The sequence below is a fragment of the Teleopsis dalmanni genome, chromosome X (assembly GCF_002237135.1).
Source record: "Teleopsis dalmanni isolate 2A chromosome X, ASM223713v2, whole genome shotgun sequence".
NCBI lineage: Eukaryota > Metazoa > Arthropoda > Insecta > Diptera > Diopsidae > Teleopsis > Teleopsis dalmanni.
In genome coordinates this window covers 13422811-13450075 of record NC_051848.1, presented here as the reverse complement: position 1 = coordinate 13450075, position 27265 = coordinate 13422811, and the positions used below count along the sequence as shown (strand labels likewise).

The 27265-nt window shown below is 28.5% G+C and overlaps 1 protein-coding gene across 9 annotated transcripts; it reads right to left on the bottom strand.

Moving 5' to 3' along the window:
- Positions 1 to 294: 294 nt before the first annotated feature.
- LOC119687773 (multidrug resistance-associated protein 1) lies at positions 295 to 26709 on the bottom strand. Of its 9 annotated transcripts, none has more exons than XM_038102247.1 (16): positions 26674 to 26709; positions 26460 to 26606; positions 26085 to 26390; positions 25750 to 26028; positions 24643 to 25695; positions 23893 to 24039; positions 22623 to 22707; positions 21737 to 22559; positions 21517 to 21676; positions 21248 to 21455; positions 17461 to 17681; positions 3801 to 4018; positions 3220 to 3723; positions 2766 to 3147; positions 1767 to 1954; positions 295 to 1107 (listed from the first exon to the last, which is right to left on the bottom strand). In XM_038102247.1, the coding sequence occupies exons 2-16, from the start codon at positions 26511 to 26513 to the stop codon at positions 1080 to 1082; spliced, it is 4656 nt and encodes a 1551-aa protein (XP_037958175.1). In that variant the 5' UTR covers positions 26514 to 26606; positions 26674 to 26709; the 3' UTR covers positions 295 to 1079. The 9 variants fall into 9 exon arrangements, with proteins under 9 accessions (XP_037958175.1, XP_037958172.1, XP_037958171.1 ...); XM_038102244.1 differs by lacking the exon at positions 17461 to 17681 and adding an exon at positions 14186 to 14406; XM_038102243.1 differs by lacking the exon at positions 17461 to 17681 and adding an exon at positions 12116 to 12339.
- Positions 26710 to 27265: the final 556 nt, after the last annotated feature.

Genomic DNA, 27265 nt, shown 5'->3' with positions numbered 1-27265 from the left:
AAAAACAATTCTAAAAATATTCACATTTTTTGTATGTTCATGTTTATTGAAAGACTCTCCCATCACCTGGTTTTAGTTTTTAGCTACACGTGTAGAAATCTAAAAATTTCTTATTCCATAAAAAACTTAAATTTATTAACTTAGGAAAACTTTTTACCATTTACCATTTTAGTATTGAAACCATTAATAATAAAAACATTTTAAATGTATGTATAAATTTATAAGTACATAATTTTATTTAATTACAACATTTTTATATTTAAATATATACCATTCAAATAAATATTACACATCTTTGCTTTTATATATTTATAATTTTGAATACATTTTTTTTTTAATTTAAGAGTAGTTTAGTTTTCGTATAAGAAACTCACAATAGTTTTCGTATAAAGGCAGTAGTTTTTTTTGCTTAATTTCAAAAATACATTTTAATTTATGTATAAATTATTAACAAAATATATCTGTATGTACATACACAAATCGTCTATACGTATATGTCTAAGCATTTATATTAATTTTACTAAATAGTTTAGGGTTTAATTAAGTTTGTTTTTTATGTGGCAACAGAATTGTTTGTAAATAGTAAAAATGTTGAGGCATACACTGAATAGGAATAGCTAAGCACTTGCCGAAAGCGAGTCCGTATTAGTAGTAAAAAGGACATAATTATTGGTATTTGAACTTAATGCAGAAAAGATTTGCAATCCCTGTACTTGTTTCATATTGACATCTATATACTCTGGTGAGTATTCATTTATTAATTTAATATTTTATGCATTCATATCTTTTTTTCTGAGGTAGTGTTTTCATATATGATTACAATTGAATAATTTTAATAGCACTGAAAACTGGCTTTAGGTTCTACGGACTTTATTTTCAGAATTTTTATTTTACAAAAGAGAATTTTGAGAATTTTTATTATTCACATCACTACTTTTCTTGAAATTATTACGAATTCATAGTTCCATATTTCCAGATTTCAATACATTTCTTGAGACTTGGTTTTTTGTAGACATCCAATTTGCAATACATAAAGTTAAATAAATTGCGTATTCTTAATATTGTATATTAAATTTGTTTTATGCAATTGAAGAACTGCGACGATTACTTAAAAACAAAAAATACAAATATATAAAAATATGTTAAATTATGTAAAATTATATTAAAAAAATATCAATTGGAAAACAGTGTGTTTAATATATGTTATAAGCAAAGCGCATAGTTTTTTACTAAGTACATAAATTGTAGTGTAGTTAAGTAGCTTTTTTGTGCTATTAAGTACTCCATATTGTCTAATTAAAACAACCAAAAAAAAAAATACTTAAAAACGATATTGCAGAGTTAATTTACAAAAAAAAAGACTATTACAAAAAATTTTCTATTACTTTTCTTAGAAAACTTAACTTTTATAAGATTATACCCAAACATTTAGGTAAACTAAAAAAAAAATACAAAAACTACTAAGTATAAAGCAAATTTAACAAAATCATTAACTTAGACATAAATTCCGGAGGGAAAAATTATTAATTTACAAAATGCAAAATATTTAAACATTAACTTAAGTAACTAAGTAGTTGCAACGTAGTGGAGTATAGTGGATAGTAGTGGAGAGGAGTGTATCAGTTTATATATTCTATATTATAGTGTGTGTTCCGGGTTCAGTGTATTTTACTTCGTAATTTGTATTGTTCTGTTTCGCTGGTTTTAGTTTTTATATAATTATTTTGTTTTAAGCAAATCATCATTATTTTTATAATAAAAATTACACTAAGTTGGCATCCTTCGCCATGCCGTAGAATGCCGAATTTGGATTACTCAATAATGCTGTCGGCGAGTCAAACTCTGTTATTTGTCCTCTATCCAGTACAATAACTTTATCCGAATCCAAAATCGTATTCAAACGATGTGCAATTGTCAGGACGGTGCAGTCTTTGAATTCTGTTCGTATAGTTTTCTAAAATATAAAACAAAAAGTTGATGTAAGTATTTACATTAAAAAAAATAAGTTTAATAATATGATATATAACCGTGTTCGGTGTTTATACCCCTGTTTTATATATATTTCTGTTATTTGAAGAGGTATTAGATAATTATTTAAATAAACACACAAAACTGCATAGAAGCCTTTATTAAAGAAACTCTAGATCATATCTTTCGTATTTATCTGGCGCTCTCAAAAACATTTCAAAAATTCTTTGAAGTTGTCAGTTTTAGGAAACTAAAATTTGTATTTGTTATTGAAATAAATCACCTCATAGAATCTGCCAGCAAAACATATCGTAAGTTATGAGCACTGAGAGTTAATCTTAATGGGCTAAAATCTGGTATCGCTATCAAAAAAGAAAATTTTATTCCAAAACAAAAAGAAGCAGCAGTTTAAATAAAAAGCAGAATAATGAGTATTTAAAATTATTTAATGAAATGCAGCAAGTTATAAAAACAACTGATCATAGATGCCTTCAGGACTATTTTATGAAGTTAATAGTTTGCATAAACCACTGACCTAGTTCTAATCGCCACTGCCCTGGTAGTCTGTACAGTTTATAACAACTACAAACACACTATATTTCAAATGTCAACTTTATGTATACACACAATTATAACTGAATAAGCTCTCCAAAAACAAAAGCTTTATAATCAATTTGAAATTATATTAAATACTAATAATTGTGTGGTTCTGTCTTCCTATCCAGTAATTAATCTTTTTATTTATTTTTATTGTTAAATTTGCCACTTCTTAAATGAATTGATCTCAAAATTTATACCTGAATTAAGTCATCGGTTTCCAAATCGACAGCAGCAGTTGCTTCATCTAAAACTAACACTTTCGTTTTACGTAATAAGGCACGTGCTAAACAGACCAATTGACGTTGACCGACTGAGAGATTTTCACCACCTTCACTAATTTCATGATTCAAGCCGGATGGTAAGGATTTTACAAATATTTTTAAATGAGACAATTCCAATGCTTTCCATATTTCTTCATCTGATTTTATTTGGAATGGATCCAAATTCATACGAAGTGAGCCAGAGAATAAAACTGGATCTTGTGGTATTATAGTTAAACGTGAACGCAACATGTGTAAACCCAATGTGGCAATGTTGACATCATCAATAAGAATACGACCTTCGGCAGCCTCAATAATTCTGAACACATAGAAAACAAAATCTTATTTATATTATATATATAAATATATAAAAATCACAGTTTAATTATACCTAAATAATGCAAGTGTCAAACTTGATTTACCGGCACCAGTACGACCGACGATACCAACTTTCTCACCACCCATAATATGAAAACTAACACCTTTAAGTACCAAGTCAAGACCTTCCCTGTAACGCACTTTAAAGTTTTCAAATGCCACTGAACCATTTTGTGGCCAATTTTGTGGTAACTTAACATTGTCGATTTCCCAAGCTGCTTCCTGTTTGGTTTCACCATATTCCTTTATACGTTCGACAGCCACAATATTTGTTTCGATGTCGGACGTCATACGTACCAACCAGTTGAGAGTTTGCGTTACCTGTAGCGCATAACTTACTGACAGACCAACCAAACCCGGATTAGTTTGACCGCCAAGCACAGCGAATAGTGAAGCGAATAATATAATTAAATTGCCCACCATTTCCAGGCGTATAGCAAGCCAACGATTCGCTATCAACGAAGGATACTTACAGACCTGGTTTTGATCGACCTTTCCATCTGATTCATCAATGAACCTACAATAATAATTAAATATAATTTAAGTCTAGTTGAAAAATCGATTCAATATAAGGAAATTAATCAATAGACTTACCGATTTTGTACAGAATAAGCACGTATTGTTGAAACACCAGTCACAGTTTCACCGAAATGTGAATATATAGGAGATCTTGATACCGATTCAAGACGCATCAACTGTCGTGATGTGGCCACATAGAAACGTTGCGCAAAGTAATAAAGGAACGCTATGGGCACGATAACTGCCAAGAAAATAGGAGTGGATATACTGATGACCACAATCGTAGCTAAGACCTATTTGTCATATTAAATTTTTTTAAAAAAGAAAGAAGTAATAATAACATTATTAAAAAGTAAAGGAATATAGTAAAAAGACTAAAAAATCTGTACTCAAAAGGTTCAATAAGAATTTCAGTTACATTCTGTACGAGTTGTAGTTTTGAAAGTTTCTCTTTGAACCGAAGTAGTACCGATTTTTTATGAAAACTATACTTTCTATATATTTGCCATTACTTGATTTATTTAATATTATGAAATGTTTGTGATTAAACAAATGCCAATTTGTGTTCAATAATAATAATAAAAATTTAAACTTTTGATTTGTGAGGTTCAGATAAGGAACTTAGTAAAAAATGAATATGTTTGTATGAAAAATATTTGTATATATTTTTAATTAGTAATTTCTTGATGATTAAATAAAATGAGGTTATAATTTTATAAGAAAAAAACCAAAAATGTTTCCTTTCTGTTGCATAGCAATTTGATATATATTTTATTTAAAAATACAGTATATTTCTTATCCTGGATGCATAATGTCAGAATATATGGTAAATGCAAAAGGTAAAGATATTTAAATAGCACAAGAAACATTCGAATATAAATAGTTATAGGAAATAGCTTTCATATATATAGGTAACTTGAATATATAGAGATTGTTGTGGAACACAGAAGAATATATGGTAGTATAGTAAGCACATACATAATGTACCACGAAGCTTAACTAGAAGCTTAAAAATTACCAAGTCTTCCGAAGCTAATTTGATTCACCTGTAAAGTTACAATTAGTATATAGAATAATTTATAAACATAGTACTCATATCATATACATTACTCCCTTAACACTGCTCCCTAGAACTTTAAATCACAATTCTTTCTCTAATTCACAGTAATTTAGTAGGTAATTAAGAGGCTAAAGTAGTAGGGGTTCAAATCTTTCTCAATCATAATAATTTTTGATTTCACATTTCTCATAATTTAAAGGAGAATATCGAATATTTGCAGATAGTCAAATATATTGATGAATGCAAGTTGGAAATATTGTGTAGTCATATGGTTAAGCCTGGTACTGAACAAGCCCGGCAAATAATTTTTACTATAAGATTTTTGCAGTGTTTTGTCTGTAGACTATATTATCAAAAGGAGATCTACCCCCTAATAGCTCCTGAATATGCCGCTGAATTATAAATTACTTAACCTGCTAAAATGGTTCCAACCTTTATTAACATTGATACCTAAAAGGTCACTTAAGAGTTAGTGGTATTTCAAGCCTGATTATAAAATATCAACTTTTTGCATATAAAAATGAAGTTCAACCCATATTTTGTGTAAGAGGTTGTCATTCAAACTAGAGACATCTCTTGTAGATAAATGTGAACTATGAAGATGATTCTTCCGAGAGATATGACAAACTTCCATTTGAAGTTTAAGAAACTTTCAATTAAACTGACTTTGTCTTTGTTTTGACAATTCAGAGTTATTGCACCGCACCAACTTCTGTAGTTGAATATTTTATAATCACAATAGAGATGTTACAACTTTTTACAGAGTATTATTAAGTTATTTTAACTTATTTAATTCTAATAGTAAACTAATAGATGTCGGTTTTTGATAAAAAAATTAGAATTATAAAATAGAGTAAAAATGAAATATAAGAGGCTGTACAACATAGGGAAGCAAAATTTTTAAACTGTTGCTTTAAATTGCTTTCAAAATAGAACTTTGGTTATGAATAATTGTAGATAGAAGAAAAAAAACATAGAGCAGAAAGTATATTAAACATATTTTATTTTATTAGCCTTCAATAAATTAAGAGTGAAAAAAGAGAGAGGAAGAGAAATAGAAAGAGGGAGAGAGAGGGAAAGAAATAGAAGGAGAGAGAAAAAAAGATAGAGAAATAGAAAGAGACAGAGATAGAAAGAGAGCAAGATAGGGAGAAAGAAGGAGAGATAAAAATAGAGAGGGATAAAAAGAGAGTGGGATAAAAAGAGAGAGGGATAAAAAGAGAGAGAGGGAGAGAGAGAGAGAAATAGAAGAGAAGAGGGCAAACATAAGCAAACAATAATAGAGAGTTGTTTGTTTATAAACGAGTAAAGAGCTTTAAACTATATTAAAATATATTTCCCGAGAAAAGTTGTTAAAAAATGTTGACAATTATGTTGAAAATAGAAATTGAGAGGGTGACAAAAGCGGGAGTAATGTATATTTATAAATACTAAAGGAGTTTTAAGCTACAGAAGTTCAGAACATTAATAGTGTAGGCGGGAAAGTGAAATAGAGCGATTTAGTAATAGAAATATATTAATCTTAAATCTTTAATTTTAAAAGTAATTAAATATGATTTAGGTGAAAAAATTTAATTTGCTACTAAATGTTCATGCGGAACTTTTTCACATACCTTAAGAAAATATCTATATAATTTATGGATCCATATGAAAACACTTACTGTGTTCAAAAAAAATTGTTGAAAATATTTTCTAAATTTTCTGTATATATGTTATAAGAAAGCCGACTATACTTATATATTTTTCTTGTTTGTACATATGTGTTGATTCCCAAAGTACCAACACCTAAGAAAATGTTAGATACTTTTGGTAGTAATTTCTGATAAGTAGTTCCTGATTTAATTTTTTATATACCTAGTTTCTTTAGTGGCAACGCACGCAATAAGCTAATGAAAATACTAAAGAACTCTAGCGTAGGTTTTCATAAGTTCTGAAACAAAGTTCTGTAAATACTATTTTCTAAAATATGTTTAAAGCATTTATACATTTTAAGATAATGATAATATACTTTAATATTAATAGTTAATGTTTCTTATAAATGCATTAGTAAATGTTTATTCAAGTTGTCTACTAAATATTTGCACTACTATCTATAAATATCTGAATATCTATATTTGAAGGACACATACTAGTACTTGTATATATTAATTTTAAATTAGATTTGATAAGTTTTTTAGGTTTTCATATTCTCTGTTAAAGTATTCTGGAGTTTGGGGTGAGTCCGTTATTTCAGGCAGTGTAGTTTAACAACAGAAGGTAATTAACGGTAATTCTCAATATTTTGAGCCACTTTTTTTACTACGCTATATATCAATATAACTAAATTCTTAAGATTAGAGGCTTTAAAAATTCGAAAATTTGGCAAGAAAAACACGGTGGTGTGTTCACGTTATATTAGTTGTCAATTTGTGTAATCAATGCAAAAATCATGTATACTAATTGCCGCTAGATGACATATGCAGTTTTTTTTTGTGTAATCGATTTTGAAAGTTTAGATCTTTAAAGCCAGATACCTTTAGAAGCAAACTTTATTTGTATATAGTGTAGTGGAAAAAGTTTCTACAAATATTTAAACTCACCTATATCTGCTGTTAAATCGTGCCCTCGTGAACTCAAAATGTCCTCAGAAAATTTTTTATCACACTAATCTATTTTTTTTTTAATATTTTGTAATGAATTGTGTCAAAAAGGTTTTTATTTATTTTATACTTTAATATCATACTTCATTCCATGCCAATAAGTTCCTCTAGGAACGTTTCCAGAAATTTTGATTTTTAACTTCAGACAGACGACTACTAATATTACACCCATTACTTTTCACCCGTAAAAAGAAATGTATTTACAAAAAACAATAATTTAGCAGTTCACAACAATAATAAAATAGAAATAAAGATATATAAAACAAAAAGTAATAAAAAAGCAAAATTAAAATTATTATTTTTACCTCAAAGACACACCACAGACATTCGCTTATATTTTGTGGCATGGTTGAATCAACTGTTTCAATATCTTTTGAAATTCTTGACAAAATTCGACCCAGTGGCGTTGTATCAAAAAAATTCATTTCTGAGTGCATAAGTCTTGACAACAGTACATTATGGAGTACACGCGAAGCCATCAAGGCCCCCAAAGTTGGTGCCAAGTCCACAGCGAATGATAACACAGCTGAAAACGAGTTTAGGAAAATTGTTTTGGTTTTTTGCACGCTTTTTTTTAAAAGTTTTTCTTAAGGTGTCTGCTTTCCGAAACACAAAATAACAAATATGCATTTAATTCAATCAAAAGAAAAATTTCCGGTACTTTTAGCAATTATTAACCCAATCAAAGTTGTTGTGTTATATATATGTATATAGGGTAAGGAATAGGTACATGTACATTCGTGTCTATTGTAAGCGGGCATGCTTTTCCTCATTTTTTCATTTTTTTCGAACAGTTCAATATGTTAACTAATATATTCCAACTCAAATTGCTACTAGTCAAATTGTTTTGTGTTTTTTGTTTTATTTTCTATTTTTGATTAGTAAATTTTGATTAACAAAAAATTTTGTTAGCGTTTGTTATTTAAAAAATTTTGAGGTTAGGGTTAGTTATGTGATAAACAATTGTATCCCAACATAAAATTGTAAGTTTTATGACCAATGAACCTACCCTAAACAATAGCGAGGTAAATACTCTTAAGTTCTGGGGTAATAAAAGATCCAGTATGTTTATATCATTCGATAGACGGTCGAGTATTCGCGCCTTCGGTAAGATATCAAAAAACCATTGAGGAGCGCGTAGAATACGCACAAATACTGCTGCAAATATTCTGTTCGAACCTAAGAGCGCACCTAATTCAACGGCCAGAACGGTACCCACGTAACTCAAAACTAATTTCAAAATTAAAATTTATATTTCAAATTATATTTAACTCTCTTCACAAAATTTTGAATAAGACTACAAATCAATTTTACAAACACAATATACTAAATACGGATAGAAGACGAACATGAAGTAGATCAGTTAGTAGCGGATTGTGATAATAGATGAATATATATTAGAATATATCAAGTGATTGATTTAATATAATTACGTTAAAAAACAAAATAAACAATATATAAACAAATATTAGATACTAAATAGTGAACATAAAACAGAGTTAGTCAAGTAAATGTTTGCAGCACCAACTAAAGTATGCATATTTATCTATTTCAATTAAAAAAAAAATGTTTAACATTCTAATGTTAAAATAACTACTAATAATCACATTATATAGTGCAGTAGTCATCTATGCAATTAATCATAGATATCCGTGCAAAAAAACTCCTCCTCTGATAACATTTTATTAAATATAAGTTACTTACTTATAGACTTTAAAAATTTAGTAGGTAAAACCTGATTTTCTTCTCGACCCTAAAATTATGCAATTAAATCACAATACTTAAAATATTTCTCATTCTCAATATTATTATTATATATGGTATATATATATTATTATATATACCTATATTATAGATATAGATGATATAGATATAGATGAATAGTACCGGAGAATGAGAATGCTCTTTTCGAATGTATTGCCGAAAAAATCCAAAACGCCTAATAATGCAAATAAATATAGTACAAGTACATTGCAAACATTTACTTGAAGAGTGCATAAGTAGTCTCACAATTTTAACAAAAACGATTGGAAATAAAATATATTTAATAAAAAAGAAAAACAAAAAAGCCGCGCCTATTTCATTAGTTAAAGTAATTAGCATTCATTTTAAAATTACATATGCATTTTTGCTTTACTAATATTTACGTCTATCGCCTTCAGAAGTTAAGATACTTATGACATACTAGTATTTATCAGTCCAGTCAGTTCTCATCCATTTCTTTTTTTGAATATAAGTCTATAGTTAGTATCAGATAGCCAAGCTGTTTTAAAGTTCTTAAAATTAACTCAATTACAACTAGTACTATTGTTGACAGCTACGCATCTTTGAAAGAGCTACGGACGCAGTTCAATATTTTTCGATTGTAAAACGGGGTAGACAATAGGACAAGCAGTTAAATTTTTTTTGTAAAATTGAAATTATACGAATCTAAAATGTTCTTATGCTTATGTTCAATTCTTATGCTTATGTTATCCTGGGATTCACGAAGACAGTGCTATTTATAGAAAATGTAGAAGTTATGGGGTCTGTAGTAGTTATGGCGAAAACAAAAGAAAGTGTTTTACTGTCAACCAACAAAGGTTTTTGTAAGCATCTTAAAAAAATATTACTATTGATAGCTATGACTTTGAAGTCCATCTAGGAACTGTCATAAAAACAAAACTAACACTAGCTTAAAAATTCAACGACGAATTATTATTATAGATGTTATTTTAGGTTGAGTAGGCAATTTAGAAAAGGAGCACTCTTAAGATAAAAAAATTCATGCTTTTTAAGTGTCTTAATTACGAGTTTCCTGCTGTAGGCGAAGACCAATAGCAATGGAAAGATATGAAGACAATTCTTCGGAAGGTCTATAGTGTTGTACGTAGTGGCAGTACGTAGTATAAGTATATGACTTCGCTAGCTAAATTCTGTCCGCAATTACATAAAAATTGTACGACCAGAAAGTTACTTTGCTCAGTACCCTGTGACGAAACGGAGATATCCGGATTAAATAAGTTGCGTACGCTTTACTATCAAATGACGAATAGTAACTGCCGGCTTTATATTAATATTTTTAAATAATTACCCACTTTTGGCAAGAGCATGCAATATATCTAACATATATTTACAATACCTTATAATTTATAAAGACAAACTTTTGCATAACAAAACATAACAAATTCAGAGATCAAAAACCACGAAGCGGGAATATAGAGAGAATCACATATCTCTAATGTTAGAGAGCGTCAATTTTTGTCAATCGTTCATCAAAAATAAAAAGAATACTAGGAAGCTATTTTGTTAAAAAGCTCGCCCTCAATGATAGATACAATCAAAATCGACTACAAAACCACAAACTATAATATGAATGAAGCGAACCATCACTCACTAAAATGTATAATTCTGATTGACTTAAATGTTAATTAGTAACAGAGACGTTTTACACTGTAAAGAATATTTGGTTTTTTATCGTTTTTAAAAAAACATTTTGATAGCTTGTATTCATAGATAAGTTTTAGAATAGCTATATTTAACTAGAGTTAAATAAGTTTCTTCAATTTTTTAAATTTTCAACACCAAATAAATTCAAAAAAAAAAAACAATTTCAATTGACATAAACTAAAAAAATAATATTTTTCATACAGGGTGTTTCTAGTAAAACTCTCATAAACTCTTTAGCTAATTCCTTGATCCAAGAAACGAAAAAACTGTGACCCGCTATAATAAGCGAGTCTATTTTTAGTTTCAACTGAGAGTGTGTCGAAGAAAAGTGCAAGATTTTGCTCAAAATTGATCGAAAAATTTCCAAGAAAATCATCTTTAAATCATCGATTAGTTACCAAAATGTATTTGATTTCACTTTAAATTTGAATGAATTCCAAAATTTTTTGCCCATCGTATTTCGTCCCTTTACTCCCCTTGTAGGATTTTTTCGTTTCTCGGACCAAGTAGTTATCTCTAAAATTTATTTTCGTTTTTAGAAACCACCCGGTGTAATGACGTGTACCTATCAAAACACCAATTTGGCGAAATTTGTTGTGTTGATGTGCAGTATACGTATACGTAGTTACATAAATTTACCTGAAATGTAGTTGACATGAACATACGAATATTGAGTGGCATTATTAGATCTAAAACATTAATGTCATTGGATAATCTATCTAGAATTCGACCCTTCGGGGTCGTATCGTAAAATGCTGATGGACAATGCATGAGATTATTATATAAATGACGAAATAAGTTGAGCGATGCATTAAGTGTAGCCATCGAGAGAGTTAATGAAGCGCCATAGTTGCAAAGACCTGTTGAAACAATGATGACAATATTCTATGCTAATACATTTTATTTCAAATTATATATATACAAATATATATATATAAATATATATATATGAATATATTATATATATAGATATTATATATGTATATACTATACATGTATATATTGTATATGTATATAGTATATATGTAAATATATTTGAAAAATTAATTGATTAATTGCTATATATATTAAACAAGAAAAATAATAAGGAATCAATTAAATAAGAATAAAGAGGTAAATTGAAAATTGAAAATTGCAAACACCACATGAACTCAAATATGAATTTTGCTAAAAAATTTTTTCAGTGTATAAAATCTACAAATCACAATTGCAACTGTAAAAAACAAATTGTAAATAAAAATATAAATTCAAATAAAAAATACCATAAAAATAAAAGTCAAAAAACTATCCAATGTGCCTGGCAGCTCCTCATCGATGACCTCCATATCGCCACTGAAATGATTTAACAAACGTCCGATAGGTGTTATATCGAAGAACCGACACACCGAACCACGTATGATGTAGTACAACAGCTCATTATGTATACGCTTGGCCGCACGGAATGTGCCGTAATACATAAGCACAACAGCAAAATAGGCGAAAATACCTACAGAACCCCGTTCCGGTAATGTGGCATATACAGTAGTTTTGGTTGTTTGGTAGCAATTGAAAAAAGTAAAATTTTTTTTTAATTAATTACTTTTATTCTTTTGTAAATAATGCAGAGAGATGGCAAAGAGGGCGTTTAATGGGTCTAATGTTGTTTAACCAAACCTGGGTCAAGGTGACTTATGCATACCAAATGGCTTCAAAACTTCGAGGTGTCTAGAGCTGATGATGATTAAATTATGGACGCAGTAATTAGAAATTAGCGAGAAAAAAATATTGTTGTTAGAATATTAGCTGTAATAGATCAAAAGTGAACGTCATGAGTATGACACTTAACTCATTTGTGTCCCTAGATTAGCTGCTGAAAATTAACTCAGTTATGTCTGTGAGAGTTATTGTATTGTATATGTTAGAGTGTGTGGAAAGAAGTTTATATGTCAAAGAAAAATGTCAAGTATTAATTATTAAAATTTTTACTGTAATGAGACCCCAGTATCCAATTAAAAAATTAAAAAAGTATCGTGAGCGAAAATAGCTGCTTAATGCTATATATTCGTATTACTAAGCTCATATCAGTAATGTGTGAGCGAGAAAGTCGATAAGTGATTGAAAATTATGCCATATACGAAATCCATATGTGTACATACATATATTCCATATATTTGTACAGGCATTATAAAATGTCAATGTCTTAAAATTATTACTAGCTTATCGAAATACTTTTCGCCTTAAAAAAAAATATTAAAAAAAAGCAACTATTAAAAACTACAAGCTTTTTAAACAATTTTCCGCATTAAAAAAGTAAGAAAATAAAAAATAAAGCAGTTTCGAATTCGAAAAAAATATATAAACTGCGAAAATTCTTAAAATACAATTAAATTACATGCTAAATAAATAATGCCTTAAAAATATTTTCAAATGCAAGCTCATTAGAACTAAGCTTATTAAGTACTAAATACATTAATTAGTAAAAAGCTTAATTAAAGATTTAGTAACTATAGCTAAGATATTAATACATAACTACGTTATGTTGAATATGTATATAAAATAATAAAATAAATTTATAATTATACATGTTATAAATATAAATATAATATATATTTAATTAAAATACGTATACAATATTACTACTAAATTTTAGTACTTAAAACTAATTTTAATGCATTTATTTAAGGTAACTTATTATGAAGGATTACAAGAAAAAAAATTAATTAATTAATTTTTTTATTTAATAGCGAATTGCTTTAAGAAAAATGAATGGAAATGATAAATAATGTTAAAAAATACTAAAAGTAAGAATCTATGAAATAAAATTAAAAATATATTTATGAAAAAAGTAGAAAAAAATTGAAAGTTATATATACAGAAAAGATTAAAAGTTAATAGATTTTAATCAAGTAATGGCAAAGATATGTATATAAGAAAATACATATATGAAATGTATGAGAAGATGATAAAATTTGTTCCCTATCTATTATTTAAAACCCATTTTTAGAAAAACGAAATAACTTAAACCGTAGCTGCAATATATAATATATGGGGAATTAAGTAGGTTATAGAGGTACTTAAATAGAAATAGTTATCATATAGGTATTAGGAACTAGAGGTATTCATGTAACAGAGAAAAATTTTATATGCAATATATATTTTATTCTATTCTTCTATAACTCTTTGAAATCTTTTCATGTTTTTTGAGTTAAACCTTTAGGTTGGCCTAATTGTTATTGTTATATAGAATAATAGTTTACCATATATAAAAATATTTACTATATTTTGCTTAACTAGTTAAATTGGATAACTTCTTAACTAGTTAAATAACTTCTTAATTAAATGACTAAGTTTACCGAGAAGCATGTTGATAGAAATTGTTGAAAGACCATCGGTAAATGGGTGTCGCATACATCTATATCTTTGGAGAAGCGACTTAAAATGCGACCCAATGGTGTTGTGTCAAATAATTCCACAGGCCATTTCAATACACCGTTAAGCATTCTTACGAAGATTTCCATTGAACAATTTAAGCAACCGAGTGCCAAACATAATCCCGAAACGAATCGTGAGGTTACTGTTTTGAACGAATATATTTAAATGTAAAGAGAGTTTTTAAAAAACAACTACTGTAATCGTATTCTCTATAAAATCTAGAACAAAGGAACTATTAAATTTAATTATGCCAGGCATGCAAATTATTTACAGCCAAAATATAAATACACACCCATAAAAACATAAATCGGTTTAGTAAAAATCGTACAAGGTTAGGATTCACAAAATTCACTAAATTAATTCAAATATTAGAGATATAATACACGATATATTCAATTAAAAAACATTAGGGATATTATTATAATTTTTGGTATTTACAAATAATGCATTTCATGCATAACAAGATAGGATCCAATATTAATTTCATATATTATACAACCACTGTTAATGGAATTCTAGAACATTCTCGATGTCATTTTTTTAAAAGCGACAACTTTTACTAGATTTTGAGAGTGTTCTGGAGCCAATTACTACTGTTATGCATATAATACATAACATATCTTGCTACTTCAGTATAATATATATGAGAATGAATTATAAGTTGATGGAAAGCTATTAGTTCATTAAAATCGATCAATTATTATTCACTAAATAACTAAAGAAAATGGAAACAATGTGTTCTATTTCTTAAACAAAATTTTAAACCATTCTCACTGTTTTACCAATATCTGAAGTTCAAGCAAATTTTTAAACAACATTTTTTAATTAAGCGATATGTAGTATATATCTAAAAGAGGTTAATGTGGTTATCAATGGAACACCCAGTATATGGAATTATTTACAAATAATTTCAGTTATTAGCGTTTACGTTTGTGTTATATATATTAATGTTCTTCTTTGTGGATAAGATCAACTATGAAAGCAGTATCAAATGTATTAAAAACATTATACATATATATATGTGTAAATAATAATTTTTTTTTAAGCGCAGATTAACACGCAACTATTCAACAACCTTTTTTAATAAAGATCTTTAATGATAAGCATGGATTATATAGTATCACTTGCTAAAGTAAAAGCATATAGAGAGAGAATACTTTAGTCAGAAGCTTGGATTGGAAAGATTAAAAGTTTATGTGGAAAGCTGAAGTTTTAAGATTCTAATAAAAAGACTTATTAGGAACTACAGAAAATAAATATCAGATTTTATATCTTCAAGAAAATTTAGATACTATTATTGCAAATAGAAAACATTACGCTAACGGCAAATGGATAATCATTTATAAATATTATTAAATTGTTTAAACTTAACGATACTATTTTTAAATTCGTTAATGATAAACTAAATTTTCGGATGTTTACTTCTAAAATGATAGCGGACAGACGAACTAAGTAAACACCGTTTCCAAGATTTGCACACACAAAAATCATAAATAGAGATACTCTTATGGGTGCACAAATTGCATTCCACCATTGCGTTGCCTAATTAATAAATGGATATTAGTCAGGAAACAATTAGGTTTACGGTCGTTGTGCAGAAAGATAGGATCCTTAAGACCCAAAATTTAGACAGCCACATTATTCAATGGTTAGAAACCATTCATTACGATCATATTAACATGTATTTTTGAAAAAGAATCTCATTATGTACCGCTTTGCATGTTCACTTATATTAAATATAAACTAAACTGTGAAAATATAATTTTTATTATTTCTTGAATTATTTATACCTCGTAGAGGTATACCAGATAGACCTTCTTCAGTCGCTCAAAATATAGTTATTTAATTTATCATTTAAGAATGGTAACAGGTCTATTTTTTGTGATTTTGATATTTAAATCGTACTTTTTTCTAATTTTTAGAAATTTTTTTTAGATGTTATTACGGGTTTACTATAGACAGCCAAACATCTAATTCACATACCTCTTAAAAAAAAGCATTGACCATATTTTCTACTTTAGCTACTTAAATTGTATTTGTTTCTAACTGTACAAAAGTGAAAACTATTTGCACCGATTTTAGGACCGACTGGGTTCACATTCCAGAATCATCAATATACGACGTCCATATGTTGCTTACTCTTTCCGCTAGTTTCATGGATCGAAAAGTTGCTGGAACAATGCAATGCAGGTGTTATTGCATAATAAAACTAATACATATTTATTCTATTTCATTCCTAGGAAACTTTTTTCATTGATATTGAAATTTTCAGTGTTATACGCAGGTATTCATCTTTGTGTGTGCTATTAACAGAAACTTTTGTAGATTTGTTCTGTAAAAGATACAGAGAAAGCTGTAGAACATTTATTGTACTCGTATCACTGAACAGAAGTACAGCAGTGAAAATTGTAAAAGATTTTATATACCATTTTATATATATCTCGAAATAGGCGATTGAAATACATAGAACTTTCATAATAAAGGTATACAAAAAAATTGTAAACATATATTACGCCATGGTACGAATATCTTAGACAATGTATTATTTATAAAGATGATTTTTACTTTAGAGAATAAAACCTTTTTTTTCTAATGCTATCGCGCAATAAGTCTCAGACCTTTGTAACCTCAAATTAGTTTGAAACAACTATTTTAAAAATAACAAGCATAAAGTAATCTAATCTATATTATATTCATTCGAAATACCCAAACCTGAAAAGACTTGCGGCCATCCTATATCACACCTACGCTATAGCTTTATTTATTAATCCGCAACTTTTTCCAACGTGAACTATCCTCACTAAATAACTTGTTTAAAATAAAAAAGGAAAATTTGAATTTCAATCTTTAATACTTAATGATTAAATTTCTTTCCTGAAAAAGGATTGAATTTTTATCAACCCGGGAATATATAAAGCAAGAAGCACCAAAAAAAGTTCAATTTTTATCAGGTGAACATAGGGATAAACTGACATTATCATATTATATCTAAATATATTATATATATATATAGCTATATATTATTTATATATAGCTATATATTATATATATATAGCTTTTATTAAGTATTCCTATAGTCTAGATATATCTACACAATTTTTATGAAAAATGAGTATACCCCTAGGGTACGGGTACTGATAAGAAAGATGCAATGTTACAGTTATGATTTTATTAAAATTTAAATGAATATTATTACCGAGAAGGCCTGACTAATAACAACTCGCCAAAGCAGTGGAAGGACTACATCGATCGTATCTACATCTTTTGCAAAACGATTAACAATTCTACCCAAAGGTGTCGTATCAAATACTTCCATCGGCCAACGCATAACATTAGATAATAAAAATTCATGAAGCTCCTTCGCACAATAAATGCAGCCGAGTGCCAATGTTAGCGAAAAGAATAAGTGAGCAATTACTACAAAAATATGAGTATTTAAATGCGATTAATACAGCGATTAAAAATTTTCTTAAATAATATTTTAAAAATAGTTAAAAAAAGAGTTAAAAAAGTGTTAAAAAAGAGTTAAAAAATAAGATAATAAAAAGAAAAGAAAAGAATATAAGAAGTGCAAGATGTGCAAGTGACACAAGGACTGTACGGGTTAATAAAGCAAAATATGTTAGACTTAAGTGTAGTTTGTTTTCTAAGCTTAAAAAATGATTAATATTAAAGAGCATAATTAAACTTTTATCTATAAGGATATGTTTATCCTTTACTGTGGTGTTGAGTTTAAAATCGCAGCTGTTTGGTTCTGGGTTCTGGATTCTGGGTTTCTTTACTTTATGATTGATTGATTGATTAAAGCATATGAGAGTTAAGATTTCAATAGATGGTAAATAGCCTGGATTAAGAAAGGCAGACAGACCTACCATATATTAAAGTTTATTTGTACTGGATTATTACTTAATATCTAAAGTGAATGTGTTATGACAAGAACCTTAACCAATATTGAATTTAATGTGTTCGTTTTTTGTTTGAAAATTACCGCAAATGCTTGCATAAGCACAACACGCAAATTTAGTGGTATGATATTATCAATCGTATCGATATCTTTGGCAAAACGATTAACAAGTCTGCCCAAGGGTGTTGTATCGAATAGTTCCATTGGCCAGCGTAGCACATTTTTTAATAGAACAGCATGTAACTTCATGGAGCAGTAAACGCAACCAAGTGATATGGCGAGTGTAGAAAAGTAACTTGTAGCCACTTTGGGATTAACATGTGAGGAGTAATAGTAATAATGTGTGTTGAAAAAATATTTTTATGTATGTTTATAAATTTAATTCAAATTTTATTAAATGTTATCTTTTTATTTTTTAATTTAAAGCCCAATTAAGCATAAATGCATGTGCATGTATACAACAAAATATAACGAAAAAAATAAATAAATAAATAAAAATGAAAAGAGGATAGTAAGTTGACTGATTGTTGTTAAACTACACCAAGTAAAGTTCCATGCGTCACATCTCTGTATTAATAGAGATTAATTGTCATTATATGTAATTAACAAGTAATATAGCCAATATTTAAAAAGCCAATTGTATTTTAATGTTAAATCTATGAGAAACCCTATGAAACCAACAGCAATTCAATTTTTTTTTATTTTTTATAGTATTAATACTAATATTTTGAGTTATTTTTTTTATCATTATTATTATTATTATTATTATTATTATTTTTTTATTATTTAATTTTATTTTTTTTTTTTTTTTGATAAAATTTATATGAGGAAAAGCTTTTGTTTTACATATTTACATACATATATGTGAATGAAGGAATACGCAAAAAAAAGTCGAAGTGTTTTTAATGTGTACTTTTCAACCCAAATCTGTGAATAGGAAGTTCAAAATATACAACAACGGTGCAATTAATTATTTAATAAAAGAAAAACTCAATACATGTTTGAGAAAAGCTTAAAGCTAAGAAAATAACTATAAATTTCTAAACAAATAATTACATACTTAACATGAGTTATCAAAAACGGCATAAGTTTCTATTTTATTTATCTTAAAATTGTTTCAAAATTAAACTAAAACTTGTTTTTATATATTTAAATCATTTGCATTTGCATAGTATTAAATAATAAATAACTAAAAAGCTATAGTCTAAAATGAAAATTCTATAAATTAATTATTTTCATGCTGTTGGCATTAAATACTGGATAGTCTTGTTCAGAAATCATAGATTGAAAGGACTACTTATGATACTGCATTAGTAATCAATTAGTCTTAAATTTGGAAATACAATCTTAAGAAGAGTATAGGTTATATATAAGATCGATCTGATATTACTCTTATAATAAATTTTAAATTATTTTTCAAATTTCGCCAGGGATGTTACGCTCTCTCAGGTGCTCTCATTTACTCGAAAATTTGCTAGTGGAATACACTTGTGCATACACAGTATTACTTAAAGTTACTGCGAGTAACTCGTAGAACAGACCTAATAATTTCCCTTATTTTCAATTTGATACAACTGTTTCAATGAAAGTTTGCCCAGAACGATTTTACCTATTTTTTAACTATTTTTCGTTTTAGCTTTGATAATCTTTATCTTTGATAAAACTGTTATTTATATATAAAAAATCAATTTATGCCAATTACTCTTGAAATGAAAGCAGGTCCAACTAGCAATAAATGCAGAGATGCATATGAATGTTAAACCTTTAAATTCTATTTTAAATTCTAATTTTAAATAGCTTTATAGCCTATTATAGCCTGATTATTAAATCATTTTCAATTTACCAGTTATTTGCTTTATATAAAATAATCTATAAGCTTTAATAAGATAAAAAGATTTAGAACAATATTTCTCAAACAGTGAATAGTGATTCAATATTGGGCCTGTACTAAATTGTATTGAGATAAGGAATTGTCAACAGAAAACTTTCCATGTTAACTACGTAATTAGTTACAATAAAATTAGTTAATATTAATTAGTTGAAATTGATATTTATAGGATAAAGATTTTTTAAGCCAATACTATGTTCAACTTATGGAACCTTGTTATAAAGATGGACTGGAGTCAAATATCAACAAATCTTAAGTCCATAGTGTATGGAGTATATTGTATTAAAAAAAAGCAAGCAGCCTTTAATTAATATATAAAATTAATAATGTTGTCTAAAAAGACTACTGCAATAAATTTTTATATGCTTCAATAACATATGTGCGGAATGGTAGGCAGGAAGCCTACTATAGAGAACTGCATTAGAATAAGTGAACCCACATGGTTTGAATTTTATGATTACGAATATATTATTAACTTACAAATAGTGAGGAGTTAGTGAATTCAATAGTGCAATTGAAACAAAAGTCACTTGTGTTCTCTACTTTAAAAAGATTCAAGTTGATGTTTATGAGTAAAATAATTAAAATTTTACTCATACAAATAACTCAATAATTACTTATTATTAATAAAAAAAAAGAAAATATATACAAAAATACAAAAAGATACTAAATATAGAAAACAAGATATTAAACAAAGCATTAATATTGTTTCAAATTATACTTAAAATTCTAAACAAATACAAAAAAATTTGTTTTTCATTATAAATTCAAAAAAAAATATTATTAGTATTGTAAAAACAATTATTTATTGATTATTTACACCTGTTTAGACCTCATGCCGTTTTAATCACTCAAACTTGAAAATATTTCCCATAAAAACCCACAGCACAGTACAGTTCACATACAATAAAAGCAACTCACACATAATAAATTATACTCAAATTATAAATAAATAAAATAATTAATAATTTAAACGCAGAAATAATTAAATAAACTTAACAGAATGTTAACCAAATTCCAAATTAATACAAATTAAATTATAAATAAATATATTAAAGCAGTATAAATTCGAAAACGCAAACGAAAAGTGCATTGTTAAATAACAAATATGACATAAATATAACAAATAAAAAACCAACAAAAATTATAAAATAATATTATTTAATTTTAATTGAATCACAATTAACTTACCTTGTCCAAAACCAAAAGCACCATATACACCCAAGTACATATCTCGTAAGCCAGTGTCATTTTCTACACGCGTATCTGTAGACCATTTTGTCAACCACAAATTCGAACCAATTTGGAAACCTTGGAATACGAAATTTAATATAAGAGTGGCTGCTGACAAAAATATGCCAACACTCTTTATGTAATGTTTATACACAGCAAATTGCACCTAACAATGAACAAAAATTAAATCAATTGAAATCTAACAGATATATAAGATATAAACTTACACTTCCAGTTTCAGCCTTTTCAGTTTCAATAAGTTTACCCTCCTCGGCCGCCAAAGCTTTTTTCTGCGATACAGTTGACACAACAGACATTTCGGAATCTTGTCGGCCCATTTTTCGTCTTCTCAAGCTACCTTTGCCACTCTCAAGCGATTTTACAGAGCTGTGAAGTAAATTACATTTTAATTAATTACTATTTTATATTTTTCTATTTTATACTTACACTGAATCCGACAAACTTTCAGTACGTGCTAAGGAAATAACCTTTTCGAAAGTGCCAAGCAATTCTTCAGAGTTTAGATTGCCTTCTAACTGTTGTTTGATTTCGTCTAAGTCCTCAACTTCTTCACTACCATCTTGCAAATGTTGTATAAGGAAATCAGAAAATGCACCCTTCTTGTTCAACAATTCTTGATATGTGCCACTTTCACTTACTTCTCCCATTTTCATAACATAAATATTATCGGTTTGTGGCAGGAATGTTATACCGTGTGTAACCAAAACTCGTGTCTTCTTTGCTAACATACCTTTTGGACCAATAACTTCTTCGAAAATGTGCTTACCAACATGCGAATCAACAGCGCTTAATGGATCATCGAGTAAATACAAATCAGCGTCGCTATATACTGCACGTGCTAAAGATATACGTTGCTTCTGCCCACCAGAAAGATTTATACCCTTCTCACCAATTTCAGTCATATCGCCAGCAGACAGTATGCTTATATCAGCACGCAATGCACACGCATCGATGACACGATTATAACGCTTGCGATCATATGGTTTACCAAAGAGTATATTATCACGCAACGTGGCGTTTTGTATCCAAGCTTGTTGTGGTACATATGCCATCGAACCAACCGTATTTACATGACCCGATATTTTGTCCATTTCACCAAGATAGGCTTGTATAACCGATGATTTTCCAGAACCAACAGTACCCACAATAGCACATAACGTATTTTTATGAACCTCCATGTTAATGTTTTTCAGTGTAACATCACTTTCTCCCCAGGAGAAATTGCCATTCTCAATGATCATGGGATGAGCTATAAAGATAGTGAGCGGAATTATAAATGACTCTCACAGTTACTTTTAAACAATATGCTTACTTGCTTTAGGATCATGTTGCACACTGTTTGGATCAAGTTCTTCGCTATTCATAAACTTATTAATACGTTTAACGGACACTTGCGTCTAATTGTTTTAGGAATACGTTTATAAAATAAAGAATTATTAGTCTTTTATTTTTTATAGCTCTTAACATTTATTTATAAGCAACATGCAAGTGTTAGTTAAAGCAGACAATTTGGATGTAAGGATGTGGAATAGGAAATTTATATGTAAAATAGGAGCTAAAAGGCTTTATGTGGTTTAAACTTAATGAGTTCATATCAAAATAGTTTCAATTTTATAAAATGAATAAAGATCTTTGCTTGTGCTTGAGTCTCTACGTAGTAATTCCAACTTCCAATGATAGCGTTTCAGACGATTTAAATCAAGATATTCTTATGATTATGAATCTAAATGAAAAAATTATGTTTCCTTTGCAAAATGCATTATTTTTTATATTTCTTAAGAGAGAATTCTGTTTTTTTTTTCCAAACGTAAGCCTACGTCAATCTGCTGTCAATATATTCTCTATCATATACTTATACAATTTAATTAAAAACTAACTTACACTAAATCAGCTGATTTATATATACTGTAGCAAATTTTAGTAAAATTTAGTTGTACTATATAAGAAGGCTTTATTGAGGATCGTTTGTGTAAACGATAGTTATAAATTATGCATTAATTGACCTCATTGGGACAATGAGTCAATAAAAGGACTACAGCCCTATCATTCATGTTTCTAACTGGTACAATTAATTACCCGGGATGCTTGCTTAATAATGTGGTGCGAATCAATTGAACCTAATTATAAGTCATTGAATTAGTTGATTGATTGACTATCAATAATCAAAAAAAAATTTTTCGCTCAATTGAAGACTTAAATAAACAGTGAAAACTTTCCTTATGGACTTTCCTTAGTTCTGTTTAAACAAACACCTTGTTGGGATCACCAACGTTTAACTAAAATTTTTGATCATTATTTGAAACAACTACTGCTTTTGGTCAGATAACTTTCTGTAACGAGCAAACGTTAGCTGACGATGATTCTACGATCAAGAGAGTTTTCACTACATTGTATAAACTCAATATATATATATATGTTATGTCAAAGGTTAAATAATATTTAAAAAATTTAATTTAACAGGTTTTAAGGATTTTGTTTAGCAACACAAAAACAAAAACAATAAACAAATATATCAACGAAAACAAGAACAATCACATATCACATTAAAACACTTTCTACAAATTTGCTCTAAGAAAACTTACTTGAACCATGTTAGTAATTAACATGGGCAACATGGTCAATGGAAAGCGCAAAATGTTGAATAATGATAATGAAACAAATGTTTTAGTTGCATCGAGGACGTTATTTTCATCAATTAAAACGTATGTCGCAAAAGTGACCAATGACACCTAAAAATAATTAGAGTTTTAATGTTAAATAATGTTTATAGTTAAAAATATTAAAAAAGTGGTTTAAATAGTAAGGAAATATATAGAGAAAGAGTATTAACAACTAAAAAGCTGTATGCCTAATGAAATATTGCACTGTTCCGTTTTGAGTAATGCGTGTAGAATAAATCATGATTTGCACCGAAATCCTTTAAATGTATTTGCTTAGAAAAAATGTTTTCAAAGCGATAAAGTTGTACGCTCCAAATGTTTGGTGGTTATCCATTGTATTGAATGAGTTTTAGTGGTGCTTTGTGTGTTCATTTAGAAATTCCAGTTTACCTCAACGATGTCAACAGCTAACATTGGCAGTGTGGCCAATGGTAACTTAAGCGTATCGAATAGAGTAACGCCTACAAACACTTTAGTGGCAGTCAAATGATTTTCTTCACTAATCAGCACATATGTGGCAAATGTCACAAGAGATACCTTAGTTCAAAAATAGTTTACAAAAATAAATTCATTTTTAAATTATTTCTATAATTATTAAAACTCATTTACTGCTCGCCTTCTTGCTGTAAGTATAAAAAAATAGACATATATGATTACAAAAAATCATCTTACCAAAAATGGTGCACAGGACCAGAGGAACGAAGTACTGGCGTTCAAATAAGCGGTCGCTTTCAGTGTGGCAATTTCATTTTCTCTTATTTTGAGTACTTCATTTTCAAAGCTTGGCTCCCATGCATATAATTTTAAAACCTTAATACCACTTAGAACTTCATTCATCAATTTAACGCGCTCATCTTTGTACTTCATCTGCCGTATTTGATAGGTTTTAATTCTATTTGCAATAAAGCCATTAACAGGAATTAAAATTATCATAACAGCAAGACCAGCTAAAACAGAAGGTCCCAATAATTGCCAAAGGAAATACAAGGCTAGACCTATTTGTAAAGGTGCCGACCAGATCATATTTAAATATGTTGTTAGATCCATGAAACGTTGTGCATCAACAGCCATCAAATTCACAATTTCACCAACCGTAGACTCCTTACGTGTTGTGTTTGATATCACAAGAGCCTTGCGGTAAATGGCGTTAATTAAAGCTGTGCGTATACGTAAACCAACCACAAACATGCGATGGAAATATTGACCCAATATAAATGTTTGAGCAGCAGCAATTAAAAATAGCAGTACTGCATACAATATGCCCTTCCATTCTGGTTGTCGTTCAGCGTCTTCATCGCCGTAGTCCTCAACGAAACCAATAATTAAACGCAAAACTTGTGGTTGAGCAAATGTTAGAACATCTGTGAACAATTTCATCATTGCACCGAACATGAAAACTCCACCAAAAGATTTAATAATAGGCGGCATAATAGAAGCCATGCCCTTCTTTTTACCAGTTCTTTCACCATGAGGATTATCAAACGAAACAACTCCATTTTTGAATTGCGCCTTAGGTTGTGCAGGACTCACTTTATAATTTTTTCGTACGTTTTTATTCCAGTAATAAGCAAATATAGGCATGACTTCTTTACAACTATCCTGTGGACGTAAATCCCATAAATCTTTCTCCACTAAAGGATTACGATAGCCCTTCCAAGCCATTTTATCAAACCATTGATATGTAATACGTGACAAGAAGCTAGCAGAACATTCTGGCATTTCAGTCTAAAAATTATACGTTTAACCAAAATCAATATTAACTATATAAGATGTACTTACCGAAGTTCGGTTATATTTTGTTTCCCTTGGCATTGCATCAGCAAAACAATTAAGGAACAACATGGCGATTGAAAATGCAAAATATATCATAAAGCTAACATATTTATATTCGCCCCATGGATCATCTACCTCACTAGAATTTCTGTCTTTTTTCTCACGTACTTCTGTACGACATTGCGGTATCGCGAATATCACTAAGAAAAACCAAAACATAAATTGACAGCCAGATGTTTGTACACCATATTTTCGGTTGAGTGGTATAAATATAAACAACAACAACTAAAACGTCTCTATATTAGTATTATGGCTTTTTCAATAATATTTAATATTCTTACGAAAGTTGCAAATTTTATGACAGGACCCCATACATCAACAGGATTTATATCATAACCATCATCTCCTTTTTTTACAAGCGCCATTATAAAATCAACTGCTGTTAGTATCAAAAGTCCTGAATTCACTGCGAGTTTACTTAAATTTAATTTGTTCCATGGTATATTCTTATCTAAACTGGCTTTAAGGTAGTAGAAGTCGAAAATAGAAAATAGCCATAAAAATGCGCACGGTGTCCATACTAAAACAGTTTCTTCGAAACATTTTGTAAAATCTGGATTATCATTATACCAGGTCTGACTTGCATTCTATAACAAAAACAAAATTAAACATAAATATTTCGTCATATATTCTATACAAACAAAATATACACTTACCCAAAATTTTGAGCCACAAAACTCATCCATGGGATGAACCGTAGTCGGTTCCATTTTGTGCTTGGCTCTAAATTCACAAGCGTTTTAAAATTTTTGTTTATTCTATTGACTGCCAAATGAAATTATTCATCCGTACTATGAGTTACACTAGAAATATAAAAGAAATAACTTATTAATACGTTCGTACACACTTCACTAATAACATTATATGTACCACAAAAATTTTAATTATTGCAATATTGTACTGAAGTCAAAGAAGTTTATATAAAAAGGTATAATCCGTAGAAATATAAACTCATTTTAAATGCAGCATATTTAATTTTACTGCTCGAACTAAATTCAATAACCGAAATAACCTAAATGTAATAAACATCAGCGGTGAACAGCTGTTGAATATTTAGAAATGTCACCAGTGTTGTTCAGAGCAAATACTGGTGTCAACTTTTATATAAATGCGCTAAAGTGCCGCGTTCTATTCATAGCGAATAGGCGGCGCTTGTATATGTGCTTAAAAAATGTTTTTGAAAAATATATTGCCAACAACAAAAATAAAACTGCAAAATGCATTGAAAGGTGAAAATGTAATTTGCAATATCAAATCTAATTGACTAGTAATACCTCCCAAGATAATACATGGAAACTGAAAGTTAATTGCCTTACAATAAAATATATAATATAATTGTTTATACAATTAAACAAAAAATTGTGATGTGAAATAATATATTAAGTCAATATGTTTTTCGCATTCGCCGTCGAAATTCCTAAAATTTCGAAACTTCCGTTTTGAAGAAAAGTGTTCACACTAT

Excerpts from the sequence above, each read along its gene's own strand:
- LOC119687773 (XM_038102243.1), bottom strand. The coding sequence starts at position 26,513 with ATGGAACCGACTACGGTTCATCCCATGGATGAGTTTTGTGGCTCAAAA. Across the intron at positions 22,708-23,892 it reads TAATTACTAACATGGTTCAA|ACGCAAGTGTCCGTTAAACG; the intron begins GTAAGTTTTCTT and ends TAAAACAATTAG. Across the intron at positions 21,456-21,516 it reads AAAAGGCTGAAACTGGAAGT|GTGCAATTTGCTGTGTATAA; the intron begins GTAAGTTTATAT and ends GTTCATTGTTAG.